Source organism: Ictidomys tridecemlineatus, chromosome 10 (genome assembly GCF_052094955.1).
Source record: "Ictidomys tridecemlineatus isolate mIctTri1 chromosome 10, mIctTri1.hap1, whole genome shotgun sequence".
NCBI classification, from domain to species: domain Eukaryota; kingdom Metazoa; phylum Chordata; class Mammalia; order Rodentia; family Sciuridae; genus Ictidomys; species Ictidomys tridecemlineatus.
In genome coordinates this window covers 50,947,360-50,971,815 of record NC_135486.1, presented here as the reverse complement: position 1 = coordinate 50,971,815, position 24,456 = coordinate 50,947,360, and the positions used below count along the sequence as shown (strand labels likewise).

At 34.4% G+C, this 24,456-nt stretch overlaps 1 protein-coding gene across 1 annotated transcript in view; it reads right to left on the bottom strand.

The window, feature by feature from the left end:
- Positions 1 to 24,456, bottom strand: part of Dnah14 (dynein axonemal heavy chain 14) — a 322,525-nt gene that overhangs the window by 50,006 nt on the left and 248,063 nt on the right. The window contains 9 exon segments of the mRNA XM_078022909.1: positions 93 to 329; positions 3,690 to 3,888; positions 3,971 to 4,389; positions 9,397 to 9,641; positions 11,444 to 11,565; positions 11,902 to 12,132; positions 15,565 to 15,780; positions 17,211 to 17,351; positions 24,354 to 24,449. Of these exon segments, the coding sequence (XP_077879035.1) occupies positions 93 to 329; positions 3,690 to 3,888; positions 3,971 to 4,389; positions 9,397 to 9,641; positions 11,444 to 11,565; positions 11,902 to 12,132; positions 15,565 to 15,780; positions 17,211 to 17,351; positions 24,354 to 24,449 (1,906 nt within the window).

The window sequence follows — 24,456 nt, the reverse complement described above, 5'->3', positions numbered from 1 at the left end:
AATTTTTTTCATAAGATATGGAACTGCATTTATAAGTTGAAAATCTACACACACATGTGCACACACACTTAAAACACTGAATGCTTTCTTACTTTCTCCTGGTGATTTCCTACTTTCCTCTGATAAATCATTTTCTGGATTGAATGGTGTGCTAATTAGAGAATATATGGCCTTGCTGTTCTTAAAAGCATTCCATTGTGGTATATTTGATACAAGAGATTCGCACAGGAGTAAAAATGGTTCCAGCTGGCTGCTGACATATTGACATTGCTTCCACCTTGAATCTGGCAGCCACTGAAGATGATGATCTTTACATATTTCAAATATGCCTAATAGAAAAGGAAAAATAATCCCATTAGAAGAAATAAATCCTTCACCTTTCAGCCAATCGTTACAAAAGTGGATGATTAACAAATACTGTTGTTGAAGAAACAAACTATGGATATCAAAATGAACTATATAAAAGTTAATTATTTTTCACTTTGGTAAAAATACAACATAAAATTGATTATCTTAAGTATTTTAAGTACATAGTTCACTAGTGTTAAATATATTCATAATGTTGTGAAACAGAACTCCAGGACTTTTTCTGTAGTTTGAAACTCTATGCCCATTACACAACAACTCCTCTTCCCCCACTCCTCCAAGGTCCTGGCAACCGCCATTCTACTTCCTGTTCCTATGAATTTGACTTCCTTGGATATCTCATCTAAGAGGAATCATAGCTGTTTGTCTTTTCATGACTCACTCATTTCACTGGCATAATGTCCTTGTGTTAGTCAGATTTTCCTCACTGACCAAAACTGACCAGAAAAGTTTACTTTGCCTGACAGTTTTGGAGATCCAGTCCATGGTGGCCTGAATCCATTATTCTGGTTCTGAGGAGAGGTAGAACATCATGGCAAAAGGTGTGGTGGAGCAGTGCTGCTGTTTATTGTGGCCAGAAAGCAGAAAGAGTGAGAGGCGAAGGAGCCACAGGGAAGATGTACTTTTCCAAGGCAGATCCCCAGTGACCCACCTCTTCTAGCCATGCCCCACTTGCCTAATGTTACCATCCAGTTAGTCCCTTCAAACTAAAGTGACTGATTAGGTTTTAGCTCTTATAATCTAATTATTTTATCTCTGAATATTGCTGCATCAACACAGAAACTTTGTGTTTCTGTGTGTGTGTGTGGGGGTACACCCTCACATTCATACAGTAATAGTTCTCAAGATTAACTCATGTGACAGAATTTTCTTCCTTTCAAAGACTGAATAGCATTCCATTGTGTATTTATACTACATTTTGCTTATCCTTTCATCCATTGGGGGATGTTGAGCTGCTTTCACTTGTTGGCTGTTGTCAATAGTGCTTCTATGAACACAGGTGTGAAAATAATCCTTTCAAACTCTGCATTCAAGTTTTTAGATATATATATCCAGAGTGCAATTCCTAAATCATTATAGTAGTTCTACTTTTAATAGTGTGATGACATTCCATCCTGTTCTCATTTTTTTTTTTTTTTTTGGTACCAGGGATTGAACCCAGGGGGGCACTCAACCGCTGAGTCATATCCCCAGCCATTTTTATTTTGAGACGGGGTCTTGCTAAATTGCTTAGGGCCTTGCTAAGTTGTTAAGGCTGGCTTTGAACTTGTGATCCTCATGCTCAGCCTCCTGAGCTCCTGGAATTAGAGGTGTGTGCCACCATGTCTGGCTCCCTACTGTTTTCAATAGTGATTGACCATTTTATAATCCCACCAGAGTATACAAGAGTTCCAATTTCTCTACATATTCATTGATAATTGATATTTTCTCTGTGTTTGTATGTGTGTGTTTTGTAGTAGTCATCCTAATGTGTATGAAGTTGTATCCTACTGTGGTTTTGATTTGCTTTTCTCTGATGTTTAGTGATGTTGTATTGTGGGGTGGCTAGCACCTCACCAGGGAATTCTTGCCTGCCCAGAGGGATAAACCTCCTGAGAAATTAAAGTCTAGAATAATTAGGGAAGAACAAAAGATAAAGAGTCAGAAAGGATAGTTTGAAAGATGGAGCCCCTGATAGATCCAGCCCACTCAGGAGCTGGAGCTAGACAATTAGAAAATGACTCCTGTGGTTTATTTAAGGGGGTACCTCAAAGACAGGGGTAAGGTTTCAAGAGTGGAGTTTTGCTTCCTGATGTCTTGCAGTCAGCATGTTGATTGGCATCTGGGCAGGTTACCCCATCTCAGAGGGGCTGTGTGGGACCTTTGACAGAGAAAGCTTGAATAGGCTCACAATGTCTGTGCAGTCAACCAGAGGAAGTGTCCCCTGGAAATTCCCAGACACCAGATTATTCTATTCACTAGGCTGCGATGCGCAACACAGTCCACACACACGTATGATATTTTAATTAAAGTTCAGTTAATATAAATGCATAGATTTAAAAAATGTATGATTTATGCTTTAAAAATTAGTATTTTTTTGTTATACAACTACCATTTTGAAACTGATTTCATCAGTTAATAAAATGTTTTATAAATATTTTAGAATATACCTAAAAGCTTTGTCCCCACTCAACTGATAACATACTAAACATTAAAATGCTAAGTTGTTGTAAGTGGTACAAATATTTAAAAAAAATTTTTAAAAATATTAAGGTAAAAAAATAAGTCCTTTCTTAGAGCTGTAAAGTTATGTAAAAAATGATTACTATTATGTTAATAGTTTTCATATCAATGTTTGATGTTTACATTTTTCTTTGGTTGCTTCTAAAATGCCACAGAATCCCTGGAGAACTTTCTATTTTTATTTTTTGTTTAAGCTACTGTTATAGTTTCTTTCTTATGTAAGCAAAAGAATCATAATAAATCCACAAGAACATTGGTTGATTCAATGGCTATAAGTGGCTACTTATCAAACATTTACTAAGCATCATGCTTTGATACACACACACACACACACAACAGAGGACTATCCATATTTCTGGTATACTTAAAAGTAGCTCTTTTCATGTTTTTATTCTGATTCCTAGTTTTTGTGATGATCTCCAAACAGTCAACAAAATTTAATACAAACAACCACTCCCTACCCTCTTGTGAATATCAGATTTCCTTTATTTTTTATTTATTTTATTTTATTTTTATTTCTTATTTTTCAGCACAACAGTGTGAATGCATTTACTGCCATAATACTTATGCCATTGTAGATATAAAATGTACAAGACAGGAGCATTTGGAAAAATTCAATAGCTAAAGAATCTTGCCTAAGCTTTTTGGACAAATATGCTGTGGCTCAAATTTTCAAGGCTTTTTCATAAGAAAGTGAGGGCAACTGAATTCAGGAGGGGGGTAAAGTTTAACTCCTAATGGTATGTAACTGGTGTGTGTCGTGTGTGTGTGTGTGTGTGTGTGTGTGTGTGTGTGTGTGTGTGTATGTGTGTATTCCTATTGACTACAATTAGATATTCTGCTTTGCATATTAGGCCTGCTATAACCATACTACTTTTTATTTATTTATTCATTAATTCAAGAATTAGTGAGCACCAATTGTACCCCCCACCAACTAGGAGGTACAGTGATAAAATATGCATTGTGCTTGATTTCAATATACTTTAATTTAATCAATTATAGAAGCAGTGACTTGGAGCACCTTGGAGATATTTTAGTATTTTGCAAAGAAAGACATTTTCATTTTTTTTCCTATATTCAGACAAAGTACTTTTACTTACTATTAAGTCTAGGCTTGGGTAGTACACTTTTAATATTTATCAATAAGCCAGAATATAAAAAGATATTCCATTCTTCTTCTGATAGGAATCCAATGTCATCCTGCATTAGATTTCCATTAGCATTATTTTGCATGATTGCAGTGCAAAGCCGAAAGGAGAAGCAGAGTTTATGTTCATTAAACAGAGCTGAAGAAACCACCTAGAGGAAAAAAAATACAATGGTTAGACTAACCCAGTTATATTAAAGAAGTATGCAAAATTCACATTAAAGAATATCTCACCTTAAAAATATTTCTTGTCAACACATCTACTGCATTTTTAACATGCTTGTCTAAACAATTTTTTTCTCTCTCCAAGTTAGGTTCTTCTGAGGTATTCATAATCAAATGAACATTTTTCAGAGATGTTTTCTCCATTTTCAAGCCACTTTCCTGTTCTTTGTTTTTGGAAACTACTGATAAAACAAAAACCCGATGAAACCAGTCCAGGGAGAACTGGTACATGCAGTTGAGTTGTGTAAGATCAGCCACTAGAAAGTAGAGCAGGGCACCTCGAGTAGCAATGGGGAGGTAGTTTTTATATGTTGCTTGCATTTCACTTTTTTCTTTTTCTGTTGCTTCATTGCGTCTTGAAATTTCATTTGAAATTATTTTGGATTTTCTTAAGGTATCTATCATTTCCTCATCATCTAATATGCATCCTAAAGAGAAACAAAAAAGTGAATTTAAATAAAAACTGTAGTAATATTAATTACCTGTTTCTTCATTTGTACTCTTTTTTATTTGTTATTTTTAGTTATATGTGACAGAGTATATTTTGACATATCATACATACATAGAATATGTATGATACTTCCAATTATTGTGCTTGTACATGATGTGGAGTTACACTGGTCATGTATTCATATGTGAACATAGGAAAGTTATGTCTGAGTCATTTTACTGTCTTCCCATTCCCATCCTCCCTTTCTTCCCTCATTTTCTCCCTGCCCAATACAGTGAACCTCCACTTTTCCCTCCATACCGCCTATTGTGAGTCAGCATCATATATCAAAAAGAACATTTGGTCTTTGGTTCTTTTGGATTGGCTTATTTCACTTAGCATGATAGCCTCCAGTTCCATTCATTTATCAGCAAATGCTATAATTCTTCTTTATGGCTGAGTAATATTCCATTGCGTATAATGTACTTCATTTTCTTTATCCATTCATCTGTTGAAGGGCACTAGGTTGGTCCCACAGCTTAGCTATTGTGAATTGAGCTGCTCTGGACATTGATGTGGCTGTATCACTATATTATGCTGATTTTAAGTCCTTTGGGTATATGCTAAGGAATGGGATGACTGGGTCAAATGGTGGTTCCATTGCAAGTTTTCTTAGAAATCTCCGTACTGCTTTCCATTGTGGTTGCACCAATTTGCAGTCCCACCAGCAATGTATGAGTGTGCCTTTTTCCTCGTATCCTCACCAACATTTATTGTTACTTGTATTCTTGATTTTACTATTCTAACTGGAGTGAGATGAAGTCTCACGGTAGTTTTAATTTGCATTTCACTAATTACTAGAGATGTTGAACTTTTTTTTTTCATATATTTGTTGACCATTCATATTTATTTTTCTGTGAAGTCTGTTCATTTTCCTTGCCCATTTATTGACTTGGTTATTTGTGTTTTTGGTGTTAAATTTTTTGAGTTGTTTATATATCCTGGAGATTAATACTCTGAGGTGTGCGTGGCAAAGATTTTCTCCCACGCTCTCTCTTTGTGTTCTTGATTGTTTCCTTTGCTGTTAAGAAGCTTTTTAGTTTGATACCCTCCCATTTATTGATTCTTTATTTTACTTTTTGCACTTTAGGAGTCTTGTTGAGGAATTCAGTCCCTAAGCCAACATGGAGTTGTGCCTACTTTTTCTTCTGTTAGGTACAGGGTGAGAGATACGGGTCTAATTTTATCATATTACATATGTTTTCCAGTTTCCCCAGCACCATTTGTTGAAGAAGCTATATTTATGGCACCTATGTCTAGTATGACTGTAAGGGACCGGCAAACGATGGGGGAAGAGACCACCAAGAGACCGACTCATGCAATAGCAAAAGGGGGTTTATTGAAGATCCAGCACGCTGGGGCTCTGTGCTCACTCAAGGAGGGAAAGCAGCCCAGAGCCCCGAGCAGAGATTAAGCAGTGCTTAAGAACACTTTTTGGGGAGGGCAGGGGCTTTGCATACATCAGAGCAAATCATCATGAGGCGTGGGAAAATCGAACAAAAACTCTCAAACATAATTAGCACATTCATTGGTGGGGACAGATCGGGCGGGGGTGATAGGTCAGTCCTAAAGCGGGGTATACATTCAAACTGATTGGTTTAGGCCCTGAGGTGCCTACGTGCTGAGCTGCACTGGGTCCAGGTTGTTAAGCAACTAAGTGGTCAGGGGGAATTTCGACACATATCTAATGGGCAGTCCTGGGAATTGTCTTAACAGCTACAGGAATTTCAGGCTTTTAGTGTAGCTTAGAAACTTAACAATACCTGGTCCTTTACATTTTAACTTCAGTTTCTTTTACTCTTTGATGACATAACTGTATTTTTGTGGGTTTTGCTCTGTGTCTTCTATTCTCTACCATTGGTCTATATTCTGTTTTTGTTACTATAGGTCTATAGGACAATTTAAGGTCTAGTATTGTGATACCTCTTGCTTCACTTTTCTTGCTGAGGATTGCTTTGGCTATTTTGAGCCTCTTACTTTTCCAAATGTCATTCTGTACTCTTTACATAAGAATTTTTACTTTGGGCTTTTTGTTGGTTTTATGCTGAAGATGGGCTTTTATGTTATGCCCCACTTTCTACTCTCTCATCTCTTCTTGATATTATTTTAATATTTATGGGTTCTATTTTTATTATAGGCATACAATAGGGAACCATCTATTATGTAGAATACATTTACCCAGTGAACCACTATACATAAGAGAACTAAAATTAAATTTCCAGAAAATAACAGGCATATTATTACTTCATGTGATGTCCTGTGATACTTTGTATTCTAGTCTATCTTATTAAGCAAATAGAATTGAAATTGATTCCTTGGCCATTAATTGGTTGGAACTCATCTTTTGAAAAAACATTACTTCTAGTGCTTTGATGTGTTATCTTAAATTTAACAACTTAAATATCCATTTGTTTTATTAAACCTATCTTTTTTCCAACTTATGCAAAGGTTTTACCAAAATAGGACATTTGTTACATGAGTGGTCCACGAAATGGGAGAGGCTGTGCTTCTGAATCTTGTTAGATCCATGATGTTACCTTTTACATATATTACATAGTACCTAGCTGTTTTGCTCCCTAGGGGTTACCAACTGATGGTTACAGTCTTATAAGGAAACATATGGAAACCTTGTCCTTGTAGCTACCTAGTTTTATCATTAATAGAAGCATAGTTTATTCAGATGTTATAAAGAAAGAGCATGTTAAGTGTAATTAACATAGGAAAGGAATAAAGTCAGATCCTTCCAGGCAAAGATATGTATTTAAAATTTCATAGTAAACAAACACACTTCTAAGTGAGGACTTGCCTGTTGCTAACATAAGATATAATGAACTTTGAGCTTATTTTTTTAAAATAAATGTGGTTGCAAAATATGAGTTTCAGACTTCTTTTAAATGTTATCTAGCTAGCACACATCTCTTTCTAGAACTGGGTCAAGACAATGGCATAGCAATAGTGAAAGATTTTTTGCACTTTTCGAGTTAGGAAAGGCACACCCTCTGTGGTGGTTTGGATGTGGTTTGAAAGTGGTTTGTCCTGAGGGTTCCTGGGTTGGGGGACTTGGTCCCTAGTGTGATGGTGCTGAAAAACAGAGCCACCTTTAAGAGGTGGGGCCTTGTGAGAAGTCTGCTGGGGGAAATATTCTCAGAAGCATAGCTCTCATGGTTCCCCTGAGCTCTTTTAAGAATGAGGTGTTATAAGAGCAAGCCTGATCCCCAACTTCCTTCTTGGCAATGTGATCAAATCCTTTCACATACACTCCTGCCTGTGATCTAAATAACCTCTTTTCTATATAAAGTTAGCCTGTCTCAAGACTTTCATTATAGTAACAAAAAAGGGACTAATATACCCTCCTCACTACCTTCTCCACTTTCTTTATTTTTTGGTAGTCTGGGATTTTTATGACAAAATGTGAAGTCCTATAAAGCACAAAAATAAGCATTTCTGAAATCTAAGGTAGTTTTATGCTATAACAATATTAGTTAGTTAGTTTGTTTCTTTTTGTTTTTTAGCTAGTTTCTGAACATGCTGAACAAATCAGTGTTTTCTCCACATCCCAGTAGATCTTACTGAGTCAGACTAGAACTCCATATGATAGACATTCCTCTTTTGGTCATAGATCTCAGTAAAGTGCTGGTGTTGCAGTACTTTGTTGAGGAAGACAATCTTATATTAAGGTGAATACATAAGTGGAGGGATACATACTTTTTGTGTGTGTGTTGTGGGTTCTGTAGCCATAATGTGTGGGAAGGAAAGGCTTAAATTCATCACTGCACTGAAACTGGTAGACCTGTCCTCGTTCTCACAAAGTTCATGGTTCTAGTTCTAGATAGTCTTAGAGAATGCCCTCCACTAGTGGTTTGGCTCCCTTGTGGCATTGGTGAATAGTGGTCAGGATGAGGAGCAAGAGACTGAGTATGGACCAAGGCTGTGGAAATGGGGACTCACACAATATTGCTCCTGGGTATGGCAACTTTATACCCTATCAAACTCTGTTTCTTCTTCAAAAATTATATCAATATTACTGTTTTATTATTTATATATTATATATTTATCTTTTAAAAAACTATTTTTCAGCTTATTTTACTAAAGTGTCTGGTAATATTGGGTTTGCATCTTAGATAATGAGCCTTTTAGATTAGACAAATAATATTTAATTAGTAATGAAAATTAGAATCGTGTAGAGAACTTTAAAAGTAAATACAAATCAGGGCTCCACCTGTAAATGTTCAGTTACTAAGTTTGTGGTGTACTTACAGGGCATTTGTAATAAAAATAGAAAGAAAGAAGAGCAATAAAATATACAGATTAGTCCTTATCCATAAACTTAATTGAGAACTAAAATATATGAGAAACTTTGAAGTCCTAAGGAGTCACAAGTTAAAACAGAAAAATTCCATTATTAGATATTGTTATATTTTCTTATAGTTGAATTAGGAGCAGATATGTCAGTGTGACCCAGGAATTTAACTTAAATTTAAGTTTAGATCTGTAATGATTATGAATTTTTAGATATTTCTTACAGGGAAGAGGAAAAAAATTTCTACTGCTATTTTAATAAGCAGCGTATTTTAATGACATAAATTAAAAATCAGTGAATTGTTTCCTTTTAAAAGATCCTTTGGTATTAAAACTTGGGGAAAACCCAATCTTTTGTCTCTGTAATCTAAAGTTTAGACATTTTATAGGTATCAGGTACTTGAAATACGGGCAAGGAGCCTAGGTGGGAACTAACCAGCATCTCTAAGATTTGTCCTAATCTTAGATTCAGATGGCCAACGTCCTATGATATTCACAGTGCTTAAGCTTAGAAATGGGATGGTTTGCCTGCATTAATCAGTTATCTTGTGAAAATTTTTGGTGCCAATTCAAAATTTGGTCCTTGTAACTTTTTATTCTGATCTTAATTCAAGGTCTCTTAATCTCACTAAACAGCTGCACTTACCTTGTGATTTCTGTAGTAAGTTCAATGTTTCTTTTTCCAGTTCTTCAATAGTTATAGCACCAAGAGAAATACTGTCTAAAACCTGGAAGCGTTGATATTCTAAATGAGGAACTTCATGACTTAATATAGTAGATAAGAGTTGATCTTGCAAACCTTGGAATGTTACTATGACATTGATCATAGTAACAAAATTATAAACTGATGGAAGAAAATGGGGATTGTCTATTTCTGTAGATAAGTATAACCTAAACACAACAAAGATACCAGTTATTCAAAGAATATACAGAAGGAGAAAAATAAAACAAAATTACTTAATAATGCAAAACATTTTTTCCTGGAAGTAGACAAGGTTAATTTTTAGTATTATTCAGCCTTGTAAACAAAGTAGTCTCTCAACTTACATTGTGTTAATAAGTTTCTATTTAAGACTTTAAAAAACACAATCATAAATTAGGTTCAGACCATATTTAAACATGAGGACACAGTAAAGAAAAATGCTAAAGAGTAGGAGTTATGACCTGGAACTAGGCCATTTTTAAAGACTGGTTTTTACGCTGAATGAGAGAAGTCAATTAGGGTATTTGAGCAAAGAAGTGATATGATCTTTTTAGCTGCTGTCCTGAGAACAACCTGGGCAGAGGTGGGAGGTAGCAAAATGGGAAGTTAGTTAGGTCGTGAGAGATGAAGGTGGCTTAGAACAGGGTGGTGGCTCTGAGAGTAGCAATCAAATAAAGTGAGGACAATTCTTCAATCTATTTTATAAAGGATGAAATTGAAGCTCAGAGAGGTTAAATAAGTTGCCCATATCAAGGGCCAGAAAGTGAAGAGGGCACCTGTCTCGAAGTCTGTCTTCTAAACAGTGTCCTCTATCCCTTCCTCAAGTGCACACATTTCAAACCTGAGGACAGGTTGTCAATTCAGGAAAAGGTAGCTTTATGTGCATTTCTAGAGCTGTAACTTAATCACAGTGTATCCCCTGAGAAAAAAGCATGGTTTAACATGGTGTTTTCCAAAGGGTTATTCCATGCAACACTAATTTCAGGAAAGGGTTCAATGAATAGGGAGGTTTTTAAATTCCTAACAGAAAGTCCCTGTTTAACTTTAACCCACTGCTTTAAAAAAAAGCCTTGGATACCTTTTATTTGGGTGATACCTGTTAAATCCCTGAAAATGCTGTTTTGAGGAACATAACTTGGGAAAATGTTTTATTAACAGAACAAAGGACACTAGGAGAGAGAATTCTAAGAATGAGGCAAGACTGCAGCCCTGCCCTGGGGAAAGTGTACACAGCCAAACAGACCCTTTGGGGAGGAGCTACACAGTTACTGGGAAGGAGTGCAGCACAACTGGCTTCAAATCTGCAGCCTTCAAATATTCTGGTTCCCTTGCCGATAACTTGCTTATTACCCAGCACTCCTCTGATGAGGAACTGATTTTTTGGTATCTTTTTTTACAAGAAGAGAATGAAACATGAACAACTCAAATATTTTATTTTCTTGGGAATCATATTTTTGTGGTGATCAAATTCAACTTCATAATAAGTTCTTTATGAAGTTAGCTAGTGGAAGTGGGTTTCCAAGAGGCCAGTTCCATCTGGGAACATGGGTACAATATTTTTATCTCTAGGCAAATATCTCTTTTTGCATGGCTATTAAATATGGGTTTGTTTTCTAAAGCAGCAAAAGCTTGTCCCACCCAAGTACGTTTGGCAAGTGGAACAAACCGAGCTCTGGATCAAGCATGGCCAGTGTTTGTTACCCTCTCTGCTCAGCTTCTGAAATTCTTCAAGAAACCCACAGATTTCATTGGGCACAGTTTGAAAAATACTGGTTTGGGCTGACTCAATAAATAAAAATCTGTTCTTATCCTGCAAACTGATGAGTGTTACTTGCCGACAACACACGAACAAAAAGCATACTCAAAATGCAACTTTACTTTTGCCGTCAGACAGGTGGGAGCTTATCAGGACAAAAATACAAGGCCTTGAACATTATCTGTCTCAAAAAAATATAGACATTTGATACAATTTAACTGTGAGAGACATTACCTAAATTTGGAATTGTATTCAATCTCATAGTCATCAATTCTTATGAAATATTGCCCTCTTTTCTGATAAATATCCTTCTTCAGAACTGCCATCAAGCCTGGAGAAAATGTTTCAGGGAGATTCTGAAAAATAAAACAAAAAACAAAGAACAAAACAGATATAATTAAGAAAATGATCCTAGATAAATCAGTTGAAAGCACTACTATTTTAAACATTTAAATCTTATTGAATACCTGGAGTGAAAGTCAGCTCTAAGAGAACTGAACATTCAAAACTCACTGTAGATATTAAATGTGTACATATGTATATATATATATATATATATATATATATATATATATATATATGAATTTTTTCTCTGACAGAGTTACCTATCACTTAAAATTTTTAGTCTTTATGCTCATTGTATATAGCATGTGTTGCTGGAAATAGGGAATTAGGTCATATTGTCCAAACACCTTCAAGAAGACACTCTCTCCTGTTTTCATAGCATTTTCAATCTTTTTGGAGTAATTGTTATCCTCAGCAGAGAGCTCTTGCAGCCCAAGTCCTTCCATCTGTTGGATCCACTTGTGTGCTTGCTTGTGTGGGTCAATCATCAGTGGCCACTGCTGGCAATTCTTGATCAAGATGGCATTCTCTATTGAGTTCTGACCAAGAGGTAACCCCTGATTATGCCATTGGCGTATCTGGAATGAAACCATTAGTCCTTTGAGATTTCATAAAATTCTTCACATCTTTAGTATATTCTGGGATACTTAAGGATTGTATAGAATCATTGCCTTTAGAATATAAAATAATCTTTCAAAAGACTAAAGAAATGAACAATTTAAAGAAACTTGGATGTGAAATTTTTTAAATGGTAATTATTCACTAACTTACACCTTTTTGTTCATCAGTAAAGACATTTACAGGGCCCAATCACAAAAAGATACTGTGAGAGACATAAAAATATGAGAGTGCAGCTGTTTCCAAGGCTCTTAGATGTTAATGCACATACAAAACATGCAATAATATAAAGTTATACAAATATGATAACAGCTACTCTATTTCAAACCTACCACCTGACAAGCACATATGTGTGTGATTTAGTTAAATTACTATGAATGCCCTCATTTCTCAGGTGGAGGAACTAAGGTTAGGTCCCTGACCATGATCATAGTGACAGCATAGAGGCAGAGCTAGGATTTGACTCAGAAGCTGACTCCATGCCTATTCATGACAGAAAACAGTATGTTGGGAGAAAAAGGCCAAGAAAGCTCAAGGATGTAGGAGAAGCATAGAGGCAGAGCTAGGATTTGACTCAGAAGCTGACTCCATGCCTATTCATGACAGAAAACAGTATGTTGGGAGAAAAAGGCCAAGAAAGCTCAAGGATGTAGGAGAAGGAACGAGACATCGGGAACCTTCTGGCAAAAGGTAGCAAGGACTTCTCTGGAGAAATCAGGGATGCTTTACTATGATGAACTGCATACTCTTGAAGTCTGCATAAAAGGAAATATAAAAGATGATAAAAATTCTGAAAAGTGCAAGTGTTCCTGTCACTGGAATGTAGACCATGTTTGAATACAGGCAAAGAAGACAGGAGTGAAGGTTGGTATGGTGAGAAGAACAGGCACCCTGAACTCAATAGCAAAGCAGAGATTCTATTTTCAAAAAGTAACCATTCTTTTGACTCCACTCCTTTCTTTCTCATTTTACTTAGTTATATATTCCTGAACAATACAGTGTTGCTAATTTTTGAACTTCAGATAAATGAAATCTTATACCCTTTGTTGGGTGTCTGCCTCCATCCATGTTGTCTAGCTGTATTTATTCATTCTCATTGTGTCAAGAACTCCACTTTATCAACATACCAAGATTTACTTATCTACTCTGCTGGGGAGGGCACTTGGATGGTTTCAAGTCATTCACTATTAAGAATAATAAATAAGTTTATTATTTTATAATAAATTTTTAAATGTCTATTGATAGAGTTATGTATGCATTTCTTGTAGGTAAAAATCTAGGACATGAAGTTGGGTCATAGGGTGATGTATTTTAAATATTAGTGGTGAAAAGCAGTTTTCTAAAATAATTATAGCATTTTTACATTCTCATCATCAGTTTTGAGAATTTCTGTTATTCCATATCCTTGTTAACTCTTGATAGTTTCCAGTCTTACACATTTTTGTCAATCTGGTAGTCTGCAATGTGGTATCTGTCTCATTTTGGATTTAATTTGCATACTCCTAATGAGCCCCTTATGGAGGTTAAGCATCTACATATGTTAGCTAGCTATTTGGATATTCCTTTTTGTGAGCTGCCTGTTCAAGGCTTTTGCTCACTTATCTACTAGATTGTATATGTCTTTATTTCTTACTGACTTCTAGTAGTTCTTTTTATATTCCAGAGAGAGCCCTTAGACCTGAATAGCAGGTCTAAACTTTAATGTATATCTGCAAAAATTTGTATTTTTTTCATGTCTTCTTTTTTTAATTCTATCTTTTCCCCCTTGCCTTACTATTCCTAGTACAATGTTAAATACAAGTGTTGATAATGGACATCTCTTTGTTACATACATGATCTAGAAGGAAACATTTCACCAATGCCTCATTTTTTCAATTCTGATTTCTTCTTTGGCTTATGGCTAGTTTAGGAATATATTTCATCATTTCTCAAAATATAAGGATTTTCAAGGTATCTTATACTGGTTTCTAGCTTACTTGCATTTTCGTTAGACATCATACTTTGTGTGATTTCAGTTCATTAGCATTTGCTAAAACTTGTTTTATGGTCCATCATATGGTCAACTTTGGCAGTGTTTTACCTGTGTTTACATGGAATGTGCAAACTGTAGGCACTGGCTACCGTGTTCTGTATATTTCCATTAAGTCTATTTCTTTTTTTTAATATTTATTTTTTAGTTGTAGTTGGGCACAATACCTTTATTTTATTTATTTATATGTGGTGCTGAGGATCGAACCCAGGGCCCCTCATGTGGTAGGCGAACACTATACCACTGAGCCACAACCCCAGCCCTCCATTAAGTTTATTTCTGATCACCCTGTTCAAATATCCTCTATTCTTTCTAATTTTGTGTATCTGCTTTATTAGTTATAGAAAAAAAGGTGTTAAAATCTTTCACTATTATAGATTAGTCTATTTTCCTCTATAATCCTGTAAAAGTTTGATTAATATTTGAAATTATGTTATTAGGTACAAATTTAGAATTATTAACATTCTTGGAGAATTAAACCAATTCTTAAAGTAAAGAAAGCTTAATTAGTTCTAGTAATCTTTTTTTTTTTTTTTTCCTAAAGTCTATTTTGTCCTTTAAAAAAAATCTATGGTAAATTTTCTCCAAGTTTCTGATTTTCAACTTTTGTTTTAGGTATGTCCCTTCTAAACAATATATGGTTTCTGTTTTGTACTTTAGCTTATACTATTATATAGCTTTAAAATTTCTGACTTTTAATTGGAGTATTTAAATCTAACATAATAACTGACATATTTGGGTTTAAATTGGTTATTAGAATTATGAAAATGAGAAGCCAATATTTGCTTTTGAGAATTCATAGTTTGGTTAGTCAATTTAAGAAGAGTTATCAGTGAGGAAACCAACTGAAAATTATTCTATGAGGGTTAGAAAAAGTAGGTACATTTCTTTTTTATCTTCTAGACATCAGCATAGAATTTACATAAATAGATGAAAAGTATTGATAAATTGATAAATGTAGGTCTATATTTTGTGCTATAGCTAAGAATGCTCCCTAGGGTTCAATAAATTCACTAATTTTACTAGTGAAAGACATTTTAGTGAGAGAAATAAGCAAGATTATAATGGAGACAATATTGTTTAAATTTTGCTCAAATGGTGACAAATAGGACAGATATAACTAATTGAGGCATTAGAGTTATAAGTTAAAAAAAGAAGTACCTTATATATAATCAGAGATATGATAACTTATGATTTAATGGTGTATTAAGAATTGTAATGCAAAAATAAATAAATAAATTAAAAAAAAATAAAGCCTGAAAGAAACTCCAATACTTTCAGTTATGCAAATACTTTTGGGAAAAGATCCAATCCCCCACAACAATAATAACCACTTAGCTGGGTAATAGAAATATATTACCACCTCAGGTTCTTGTGCCATTGCTTCAATTAAAGAAAAGTTGGAAGACAAGGAAATGTTGTTTTCAATGCAAAATTTCTCCCATTTATTCACAATCAGCTGGCGGAATTCTGGTGTTAAAACTCCACTGTAGACGATGCATGCTGCTGATAGCAGCATGTCACCCAGGATCCTCTCTAGCTTGTTATCGATGTGATTGATTATTTCTTGCCATCGAGCCTAAATATTAAGATAAAAAGGATTTAGTGGATAGAAAATATACTATGATGAGACATTTAAGGTGAAGACCATTAATGATGGTCTTCAATCTGGAAATATCATTACTATTAATATAACTGTTTCTAGTTGTAGTTGTATGAAAGCTAATTATAGATAACATTTTAAAATGAATTGTTTTCTGGGAGGAATTCTAGTCCTGTTCCTGGGTTTGTCAATAGTTTCATATTTACTGAGATATACATCCATTTCAAATCCTTGTGTAATAAAGCAGGGTAATTTTGAAAATATCAATTCACTATGCTATTAATGGTATTCAGTAATAATAATCAACATTTACCAAATCTTTAATCATCTGTCAGACACTTTACTTTGAAAATCTTATTTGACACCTTCAATATTTTGTTAAACAAGTGCTATTGACTTCACTTTAATATGAAGAAGTAGAAGTTTAGAGAAGTTAAACAGCTGGCTCAAGATCATGTAGCTGGAATCTGAACTCAGATTCTCTGGCTGCAGAGCTTCCTTCTCCAATAATATATATCCTTGATTGGCCAATGAATAAAGCATGGTAAGCAAGAGCCCTTTCTTCTGGAAGCTTAAAATCTGGAGTGCTAATGATGTTCCCCTGCCTGTCAGCAAAACTCAGGACATCAGTCAACTTTTGAGTGCTGTAATCTCCTTTTGACTGGCATGATTGCAAAAAAGAATCTCCTTCTTCCTTCTAGAAGAATCATCATGATATGCATTTATCAAAATAATTAAACTAAATTATCTTGAGTTTTAGAGTATCCTTTGAGATATAGAGGAGGCAAATTAGTTAGATGAGAAAGAAAAAAAAATGAGATTAAAGGTGGCAAAATATTGACAGACAAAAGTGAAAATGTCTTTTTTCCATCCTAAAGATATTACCTTGTTTTTGGCCCTCCTCTTTCTTGTGTTCAAATTGGGTTTGTCTAGTGCCAGGGAAGGAAAACTCATGACATACTGATTGAACCGTTTACTTTGGGCCTCATCAGACACAAATGTGCTGATATATATTTACAAAAAAATTTATTTGTAGTTGTAGATAGACAGTAGGTCTTTATTTTATTTGTTTTTTAAATTTTTATGTGGTGCTAAGTATCAAACCCAGTACTTCACATATGCTAGGCAAGCACTCTGCCACTGAGCTATAGCCCCAGCCCAATGTGCTGATATTTTAAGAATAAGAGAAACTAGCTCAGATCTTTGTAGTCTGTTTACTTCTCTTATGAGACTAATTCAACAAGATTCCTTTCTTTTATCTAGTGAATATGTTGTTGAAGTAGATAAGAAGTTTGACAGGGAGATAGTTTTAGGAGACATGCAACATAGCCTGCACTGAAATAGCATCAGGTTTGTTGAGTCCAGAAAAAATTAATGATGGCTATATAAACCAAGGGAATTCATGCCTTCTCCTCGTCTAGGACAGTCAGCAAAACAGCTGCACATTGCAAGCGCTTGGTGACCAGTTTTTTCCGATTTGCTAATAGTTGTTTTTCGGCAACAATATCTTTGTAGGCCGCCTGCAGAAACTGCAAGTGTTCTTCAATCTGAAACACAATGGATTTATTATTGAGAAACAATCTTACTCTCATTTTATTTCAAGAATTCATCTGTTATTTATGTCTAAATATAGAGTGGAACCATTTCATTTTCACATCCTGGATGGATTATATTATCAATGAAAATGTACACTGTAGAAATGAAGTGATCCCTTTTGATATTAAACTTTGTATTTCAAAATACCAGCTCCCTCTTCAATAGACTTTCTTGGAATCCTAGCATTTAAAGAACCATCACTTTCTGATTTATATTTTTTCACAAAGAAAATTTTATATCATATCTAGGTTCTTTCTTAAAGAAAATGGCATTTTTTTTTTTTACTCCAAATACACTGAGCAGACCAGAGAAATGAATGAGTTTTTTAGTTAGGATGACAGAATGAAGGAACTGTTAAACTATCCCTAGGATATCCATAGAAAACATATTTTCAGGATTAGCTGATAAAATAATATCTTGACAACACTTCGGCTTCAAAGAATTTGGTGACCTCTTCTCTAAGTAATTGACTGAAGAGTTTTGCCCCAGTCAATGAAAGCTTTCACAATCTGGGCCCAATTTTCCATCCCAGTTTCATCTCTTTTATTACTCTTTCCCAATTCTATAACTCTGCAGCACATTGGTTCATTCTATACCTCCCAAGCATTCTCTAAGTTTTCTTGTTTCTGGGATTGCCAAATCACATTCTTCCCTTATGCTTGGGCTCTTCCCTTAAAGGGATGTAAATTGTAGGCATTCTTTAAAATCCTGACCAATTTCTAGTCTTGTTAAATCCAGACTGATGCAACTGTTTTGTAGCAGTCGTTTGAGGAGTAATCACAAATTGCCATTTGTTGTCTCATGAGCTCTGGTCTTACAGTCTTAATAACCTTTCTATTGTAATTTTTAAGTTTTGAAAATTTTTATGTCTTCTCAAAATGTTTGAAGCCAGGATGCAATGGTGCAGATCTGGAATGTCTTCCAAAGGCCAATAATAATAATAAGGCTTGGTCCCCAGCTTGTCACTATTGGGAGGTGATAGAATCATTTAGAGGTGGAATCTAACGAGAGTAACTTACATCACTGGGGGCATGCTCTTAAAGGTGACATTGGGACCCAGGCCCCCTTCCTCTTTATCTTTGCTTCCTAGTTGCCATGAAGTGATCATAAGCCCCTATGCCACATGCTCCCACCATAATGTACTGTGCCACCATAGGCCAAAAGCACTGCTGCAAGCATGGACTGAAAGACTGAAACCTCTGAAACTATGAATCAGAATAAACCTTTTCCTCTATTAAGGTGATTATCTCAGGTATTTTGTTATAGTAATGGAAAGCTGGAGACTTGAACCTGGTATATTCATTTAATTGTATAGACAGACTTGTGCTTACTGTAATTTATAATTTATCCTATTTTAAAGGTATTATCTTGGTGAATATATATGTACATTTATGTATATATATGTATATATGTACATATATGTATGCATATTGGTGAATATATATGTATATATACACACATATATACATACACATATACATATGTATATGTGTGTCTATATATACATATATATTATACACATACACACACACATACATATGTGAACACACCCGTATTTTACAAAAACATACACATTAAATACTTTGGGCATGCTTATGCTAATAACTTAGAATTTATTCCTGGTTTACCCATAATAATTATTAAGTTGTTTGTACTTTTATATATGTTTTTTGTTTGCTTGCTCATTTCATTTGTTTTGATTCCACTGAGGAAACCATTCCTTTGTTATTCATGGCCTAGTCATTTAAATATTAATGTATAGGACCTAGCCACTAAATTGAACACTTGAGATGTCTATAATTTTTGCACTTGAGGAGTGACTGGAAGGTCTGAGGGTGGGCTCCTGCTTTCTTTGGGTAGGTGTTAGTCATTGGGTACCTGAAATATCTGTGCCTCATTTGTTAAATGGGGGGTTACAATAATATTTATCTTGGAGTTGATGTTAGGATTAAATTGACTAATACAGGTAAAATGCTTAGAATAGTTCTCAGAACATGTTAAGTGTTCAGGAAGTTAACTGTTACTGTGGTAGTTGTTACTGATGTCATGAAAGATGATGGCTGAGGCTTAATATAAGTTTATACCTAGCAGTCAGCCTGGTGCAGCACAACCCTATCACAACTGCCATATCTGCCAGCAAGTGTCCTCACTGGCTATAAACTGCCTCTTTTTATTCTTTGACAATTTTTTTTCTGTTGAACTATTAATTTTTTTTGTTTGAGCATTTTACAAATTATGAAACTGTATCTGATGTATATGCATTTGCAAATATTTTCCCCACTTTGTTCTTTGTCTTTATCTAGGACTTATTTTGCACTTTGAAAATTTTATTACATTTAATCATTATATTTAAAACATTATTTTGAAAAATTCCAAAAATATCTGCTGGCATTTAAACTGTAATTACACCAAGTTCATGGATTAATATAGGGAACTTAAAATCTTTTGAATATTGTTTTATTTGGTTGAGCTTTATAATATTTTATATTGATACTGCACATTCTGTAATAAAGCTCATTCCTAGATATTTTATATTTCTAGTTGCTATTATAAATGAGGTTGTTTTCTTTCATTATGTCTTCTGACTGGTAGGAAAACTACTGCTATTGAATGTTAATTTAATGTGTAAACCTTAGCAAAATCTCTTTTTGCTTATAGTTGTGTTTGAAATCTCTTGAATTTTCTAGTTCTTAGCAAGTATTATAGACTGAGTGTTTGTGTCGCCCCCTGAATTCATGTGTTGAGATTCAAGCCCTGAATATGGTGATATTAGCAGGTGAATCCTTTGGGGGGTTATTATTCCAGTAAACAAGTGTGGAGCCTTGTTTAATGGAATGGGTGGCCTTATAAAAAAGACCAAGAAAGTCCCCTCATCCTTTCTGCCTTATCTTTCTGGGCCTTCACCAGACAATGAACCTTCTGGCATCTTGATCTTGGGACTTCCTAGCTTCCTAAATGGCATTTATAAACTACTCACTTTGTGGTATTTTATTATAGCAGCCCAAACAGACTAAGACAAAGTAATGCCTCTTCTTCACAATTTTAAAAGAGTTTGAGAGACTGGTGATGATTCTTTAAGTGTTTAGTAGAAATGTTTAGTAAAGTCATTCTGTTCCATGACTTTTTTTTTCTTTTTCTTTCTTTCTTTCTTTTTTTTTTTTTTTTTTTGTGGTGCTGGGGATTAAACCCAGGGCCTTGTGCATGCAAGGGAAACACTCTATTAGTTGAGCTATATCCTCAGCCCTCTTTATTTTGATTATCTATCTGTCAAGATTTTCTTTCTCTTCTTGAGTCAGTTTAGATAATTTCAGTGTTTCAAGGAATTTTTCCATTTCTTCTATATCATCTACTTTGTTGATGAGTAATTAATTGTTTGTAGTATGAAGACTAAGACTAAGAAAATCTTCTTTTAAAAAATCTTTATAAGTAGTAGTGTCTCACTTTCATTTCTGATTTTACTGTCTTCTCTCTTTTTGTCTAAAATAGAGGTGTGTTAGCTTTGAAGACATTTCTTTTTTATTTAAGTCAACCTTTGGTTTCATTGATTTTATTGTTTTTCTATCCTCTACTTTGTCTCTGCTCTAATCATTATTATTTCTTTCCTTCTGCTTGCTTTGAGTTTCATCTGTTTTTTTCTAGTTCCTTAAGGTATAAAGTTAGGTCTTGAACTTGAGATCATCTTTTTTAAAAAAATTTCTATAGTTTTTAGTTGTAGATGGACGCAACTTTTTATTTATTTATTTATTTTTATGTGGTGCTGAGGATTGAACTCAGTGCTTCACATGTGCTAGGCAAGACTCTACCACTGAGCCAAGCCACAAGACCAGCCTGAGATATTTTTTTAATGTAGGCATTTACTATTATAAATTTCTCTCTAAGCACTGCCTTTGGAGTTTCTCATAAGTTTTGGTATATTGTATTTCCATTTTAATTTTTCTCTGAGTATTTTATAATTTCCCTTATTTGACCCACTGATTTTTTAAGTATGTTATTTAACTTCTACATATTTTTGAATTTTCCTGTTATTGATTTAAAATTTCACCTTATTATGATCAGAATATCTATATGCTATCTGTCAATTTAAAATCTATTGAGACTTATTTTGTGGACTAAAATATGATCTGTCCTGGAGAATCTCTCATGAGCCCCTAAGAAGGACATGTATTCTGTTGTTGGTAGAGTATTTTGTAAATGTCCATTAAATCTAATTGCTTTATTGTGTTTAGTTCTTACTTCCTTAATAGAGCCAAGTAAGAATACTAGTTTTTCTGCTAGAAGAAAACATAAGTCAACACTCTAACATATTGGACAGGCATTGACTTCCTTAGCAAGACCCCAAAAGCTCAAGAAATAAAACCAAGAATCAATAAATGGGAAAGCATCAAATTAAAAAGCTTCTGCACAGCAAAGGAAATGATAAGGAGAGTGAAGAGAGAATCTGCAGGAGAAAAAATTTTCTATCTGCTTTTCTGACAAGGGAGAGATTAATATCCAGAATATATAAAGAATTCAAAAAGCTTAGCACCAAGGAAATAAATTATCCAATCAAGAAATGGGCAAAAGAACTAAACAGACATTTCTCAAAAGAAGAAACACAAATGGTCAACAAATATATGAAAAAAATTTTAACATCTCTAGCAATCAGGGAAATGCAAATCAAAACTACACTAAGATTTCATCTCGCTCCAGTCAAATGGCAATTATTAAGAATACAAATAAGAATAAATGCTGGCAAAAATGTGGGGGAAAATGTATACTCATACATTGTTGATGGTCCTGCAAATTAATATAACCACTCTGGAAAACAGTATGGAGAGTCCAAAAAACAAAAACAAAAACAAACTAGGAATGGAACATCCATATGACCCAGCTATCCCACTCCATGGTATATATCCAAAGAACTAAAATCAGCATATTATAGTGATACAGACACATCAAGTTTATAGCAGTGCAACTCACTCTAGCCAAGATATGGTACAGTCCTAGTACCTGTCAATAGATGAATGGATCAATAAAATGTGGCATATATACACAATGAGTTTTACTCATCCATAAAGGAGAATAATATGGCATTTGCCAGTAAATGAATGGAACTGAAGAACATCAAGTTAAGAGAAATAAGTTAGATTCAGAAAATCAAGGGGTCGAATGTTTTCTCTCACATGCAGAAGCTAGAGGAAAGCAAGGGGGAGAAAAGTGGGATTCGGTAGTCATAAATATATAGGGAAGATCAATAGAGTAGAGGAAGGGGATTGAGAGGATGGGAAAGGGGAGAAAATGTGGAATAAAATTGACAAGATTATGCTATGTACATGCATAAATATACTGCAGCAAATTCCACCATTATGTATATCTATAAAGCATTAATTAAAAATAAATAAATAAATGAGTGAAAGGAAGACCTGTAGAGTAGAGGAAGGAGAATAGGTGAAGGGAGTAGAGGTAGAAATGGGGTAGGGGGTACCAGGATCTGAAATAAAGTAAATTAAACTCCATGCATGTATGAATATGTCAAAATAAACCCAAACTATTATGTATAACTATAATACACCAATAAAAACAAAACAAAACAAAAAGCTAAAAAACAGAAAAACCAAGAACACTAATTGCTGCCCTATTCATCAAGAATATCTCCCCCCACCCCCACCCCACCATTGCTCACCTTGTCTCCATACCCCTCTACAAACTTAGATGTAGGTCTCTGTTCTTGCCCATGACAAATGTCCATTCTGATTGATTGGTGCCTCTGGTTGCTTAATATTTTGAATATCACTCCTTAATAGAAATGTTTTATACTGTAGTAGTTGAACATGTGGTTTTAGAATTAGACAGACCCTACTAAGAATGTTTGCAGCATTCTTTTGGTAGCTGGAGATCTTGAACAGATTAACCAAATCTTTTAAATTTAGTTTTCTCATTTGTAAATATCTAGTTCTGGATATTGTTTTGAGGATTAAATGAGAAAATGTATATAAAACACTAGCATAGTGCTTGGAACACAGTAGCATTAAAAATATTAGCTGTTATCAGCACCTATCAAAGTAAAACTATATAGATAAAATATTAGCAATAAAATGATATATCAAGATAAAACAAATTCTGTCCAAATTTGTTTATTTCCTTCAAAAATGTCCAATACTATTTATATAACTGAGTTCTCAAGAAATGCCTGTGAGACCAGGAAGGTAGCATAAATGCTTGAAGTGGATTAGGGACTGATCATAGCCAACTATGAATATAGGGAATACAGGCTGGGTTGCCAGATCTGAGTTTTCAAGAGAAGATAGGGATTCAGAGTTTAATGAAATTCATAGATTTTTTGAATGTAGATAATTGCATCAAAACATGTATGTGTGCAGGGGAGACTATATAGACCAAAAGATGTCAATGGACTGTTGCCATCCTTGAATTATATTACTTCACCTACTCTCAGAATGTATATCAAGTACAGAAATAATAGGGATATATAATAGGGATAAATATCAACTGTAGTTCTAGTTCTAATAATGATACTTTATTTTAATTTAAATCCAGACATTTAAGAAATGTCTTATAAAAATGTCTTATAAAGTAAAAGAGTAAACTATATAAACAGGCTAAATACAGATTTTTAGGAATTCATGTGGGTACTGGTTAATATTTGGTAGACTAAAGTTCTAAAGATTTCCTGGGAGAAATTTGGTAAAATGCAAATTAAAATGTTATTGCAAATTAATATGTTAATAATTAACATATTGAAGGTTTTAGCAGACACAAAGAGCTTTCTTAAATAAGCTCTACTGAGATAACTTTTCTGGGGGGTGGTGCTGGGCTGAACCAGGGCCTCTACATATGCTAGGCAAGCATTCTGCAATTGAGCTATCCCCTCAGTGCCCTGAGATAATGACTATTTTCTGGTATTTTTGTTTATTTCAGAAAGGTATTGAGAATTTAACAAGTAAAAAAATTCTTACCAGCTGTAAACCTCTCTGTTTTTCAGCCAACCTTTGTTGTGCAATTTTTAGAACACTTTGAGCTTCAGCCACTTGGTTTTGTTTAGGGACTACCACCTTAAAT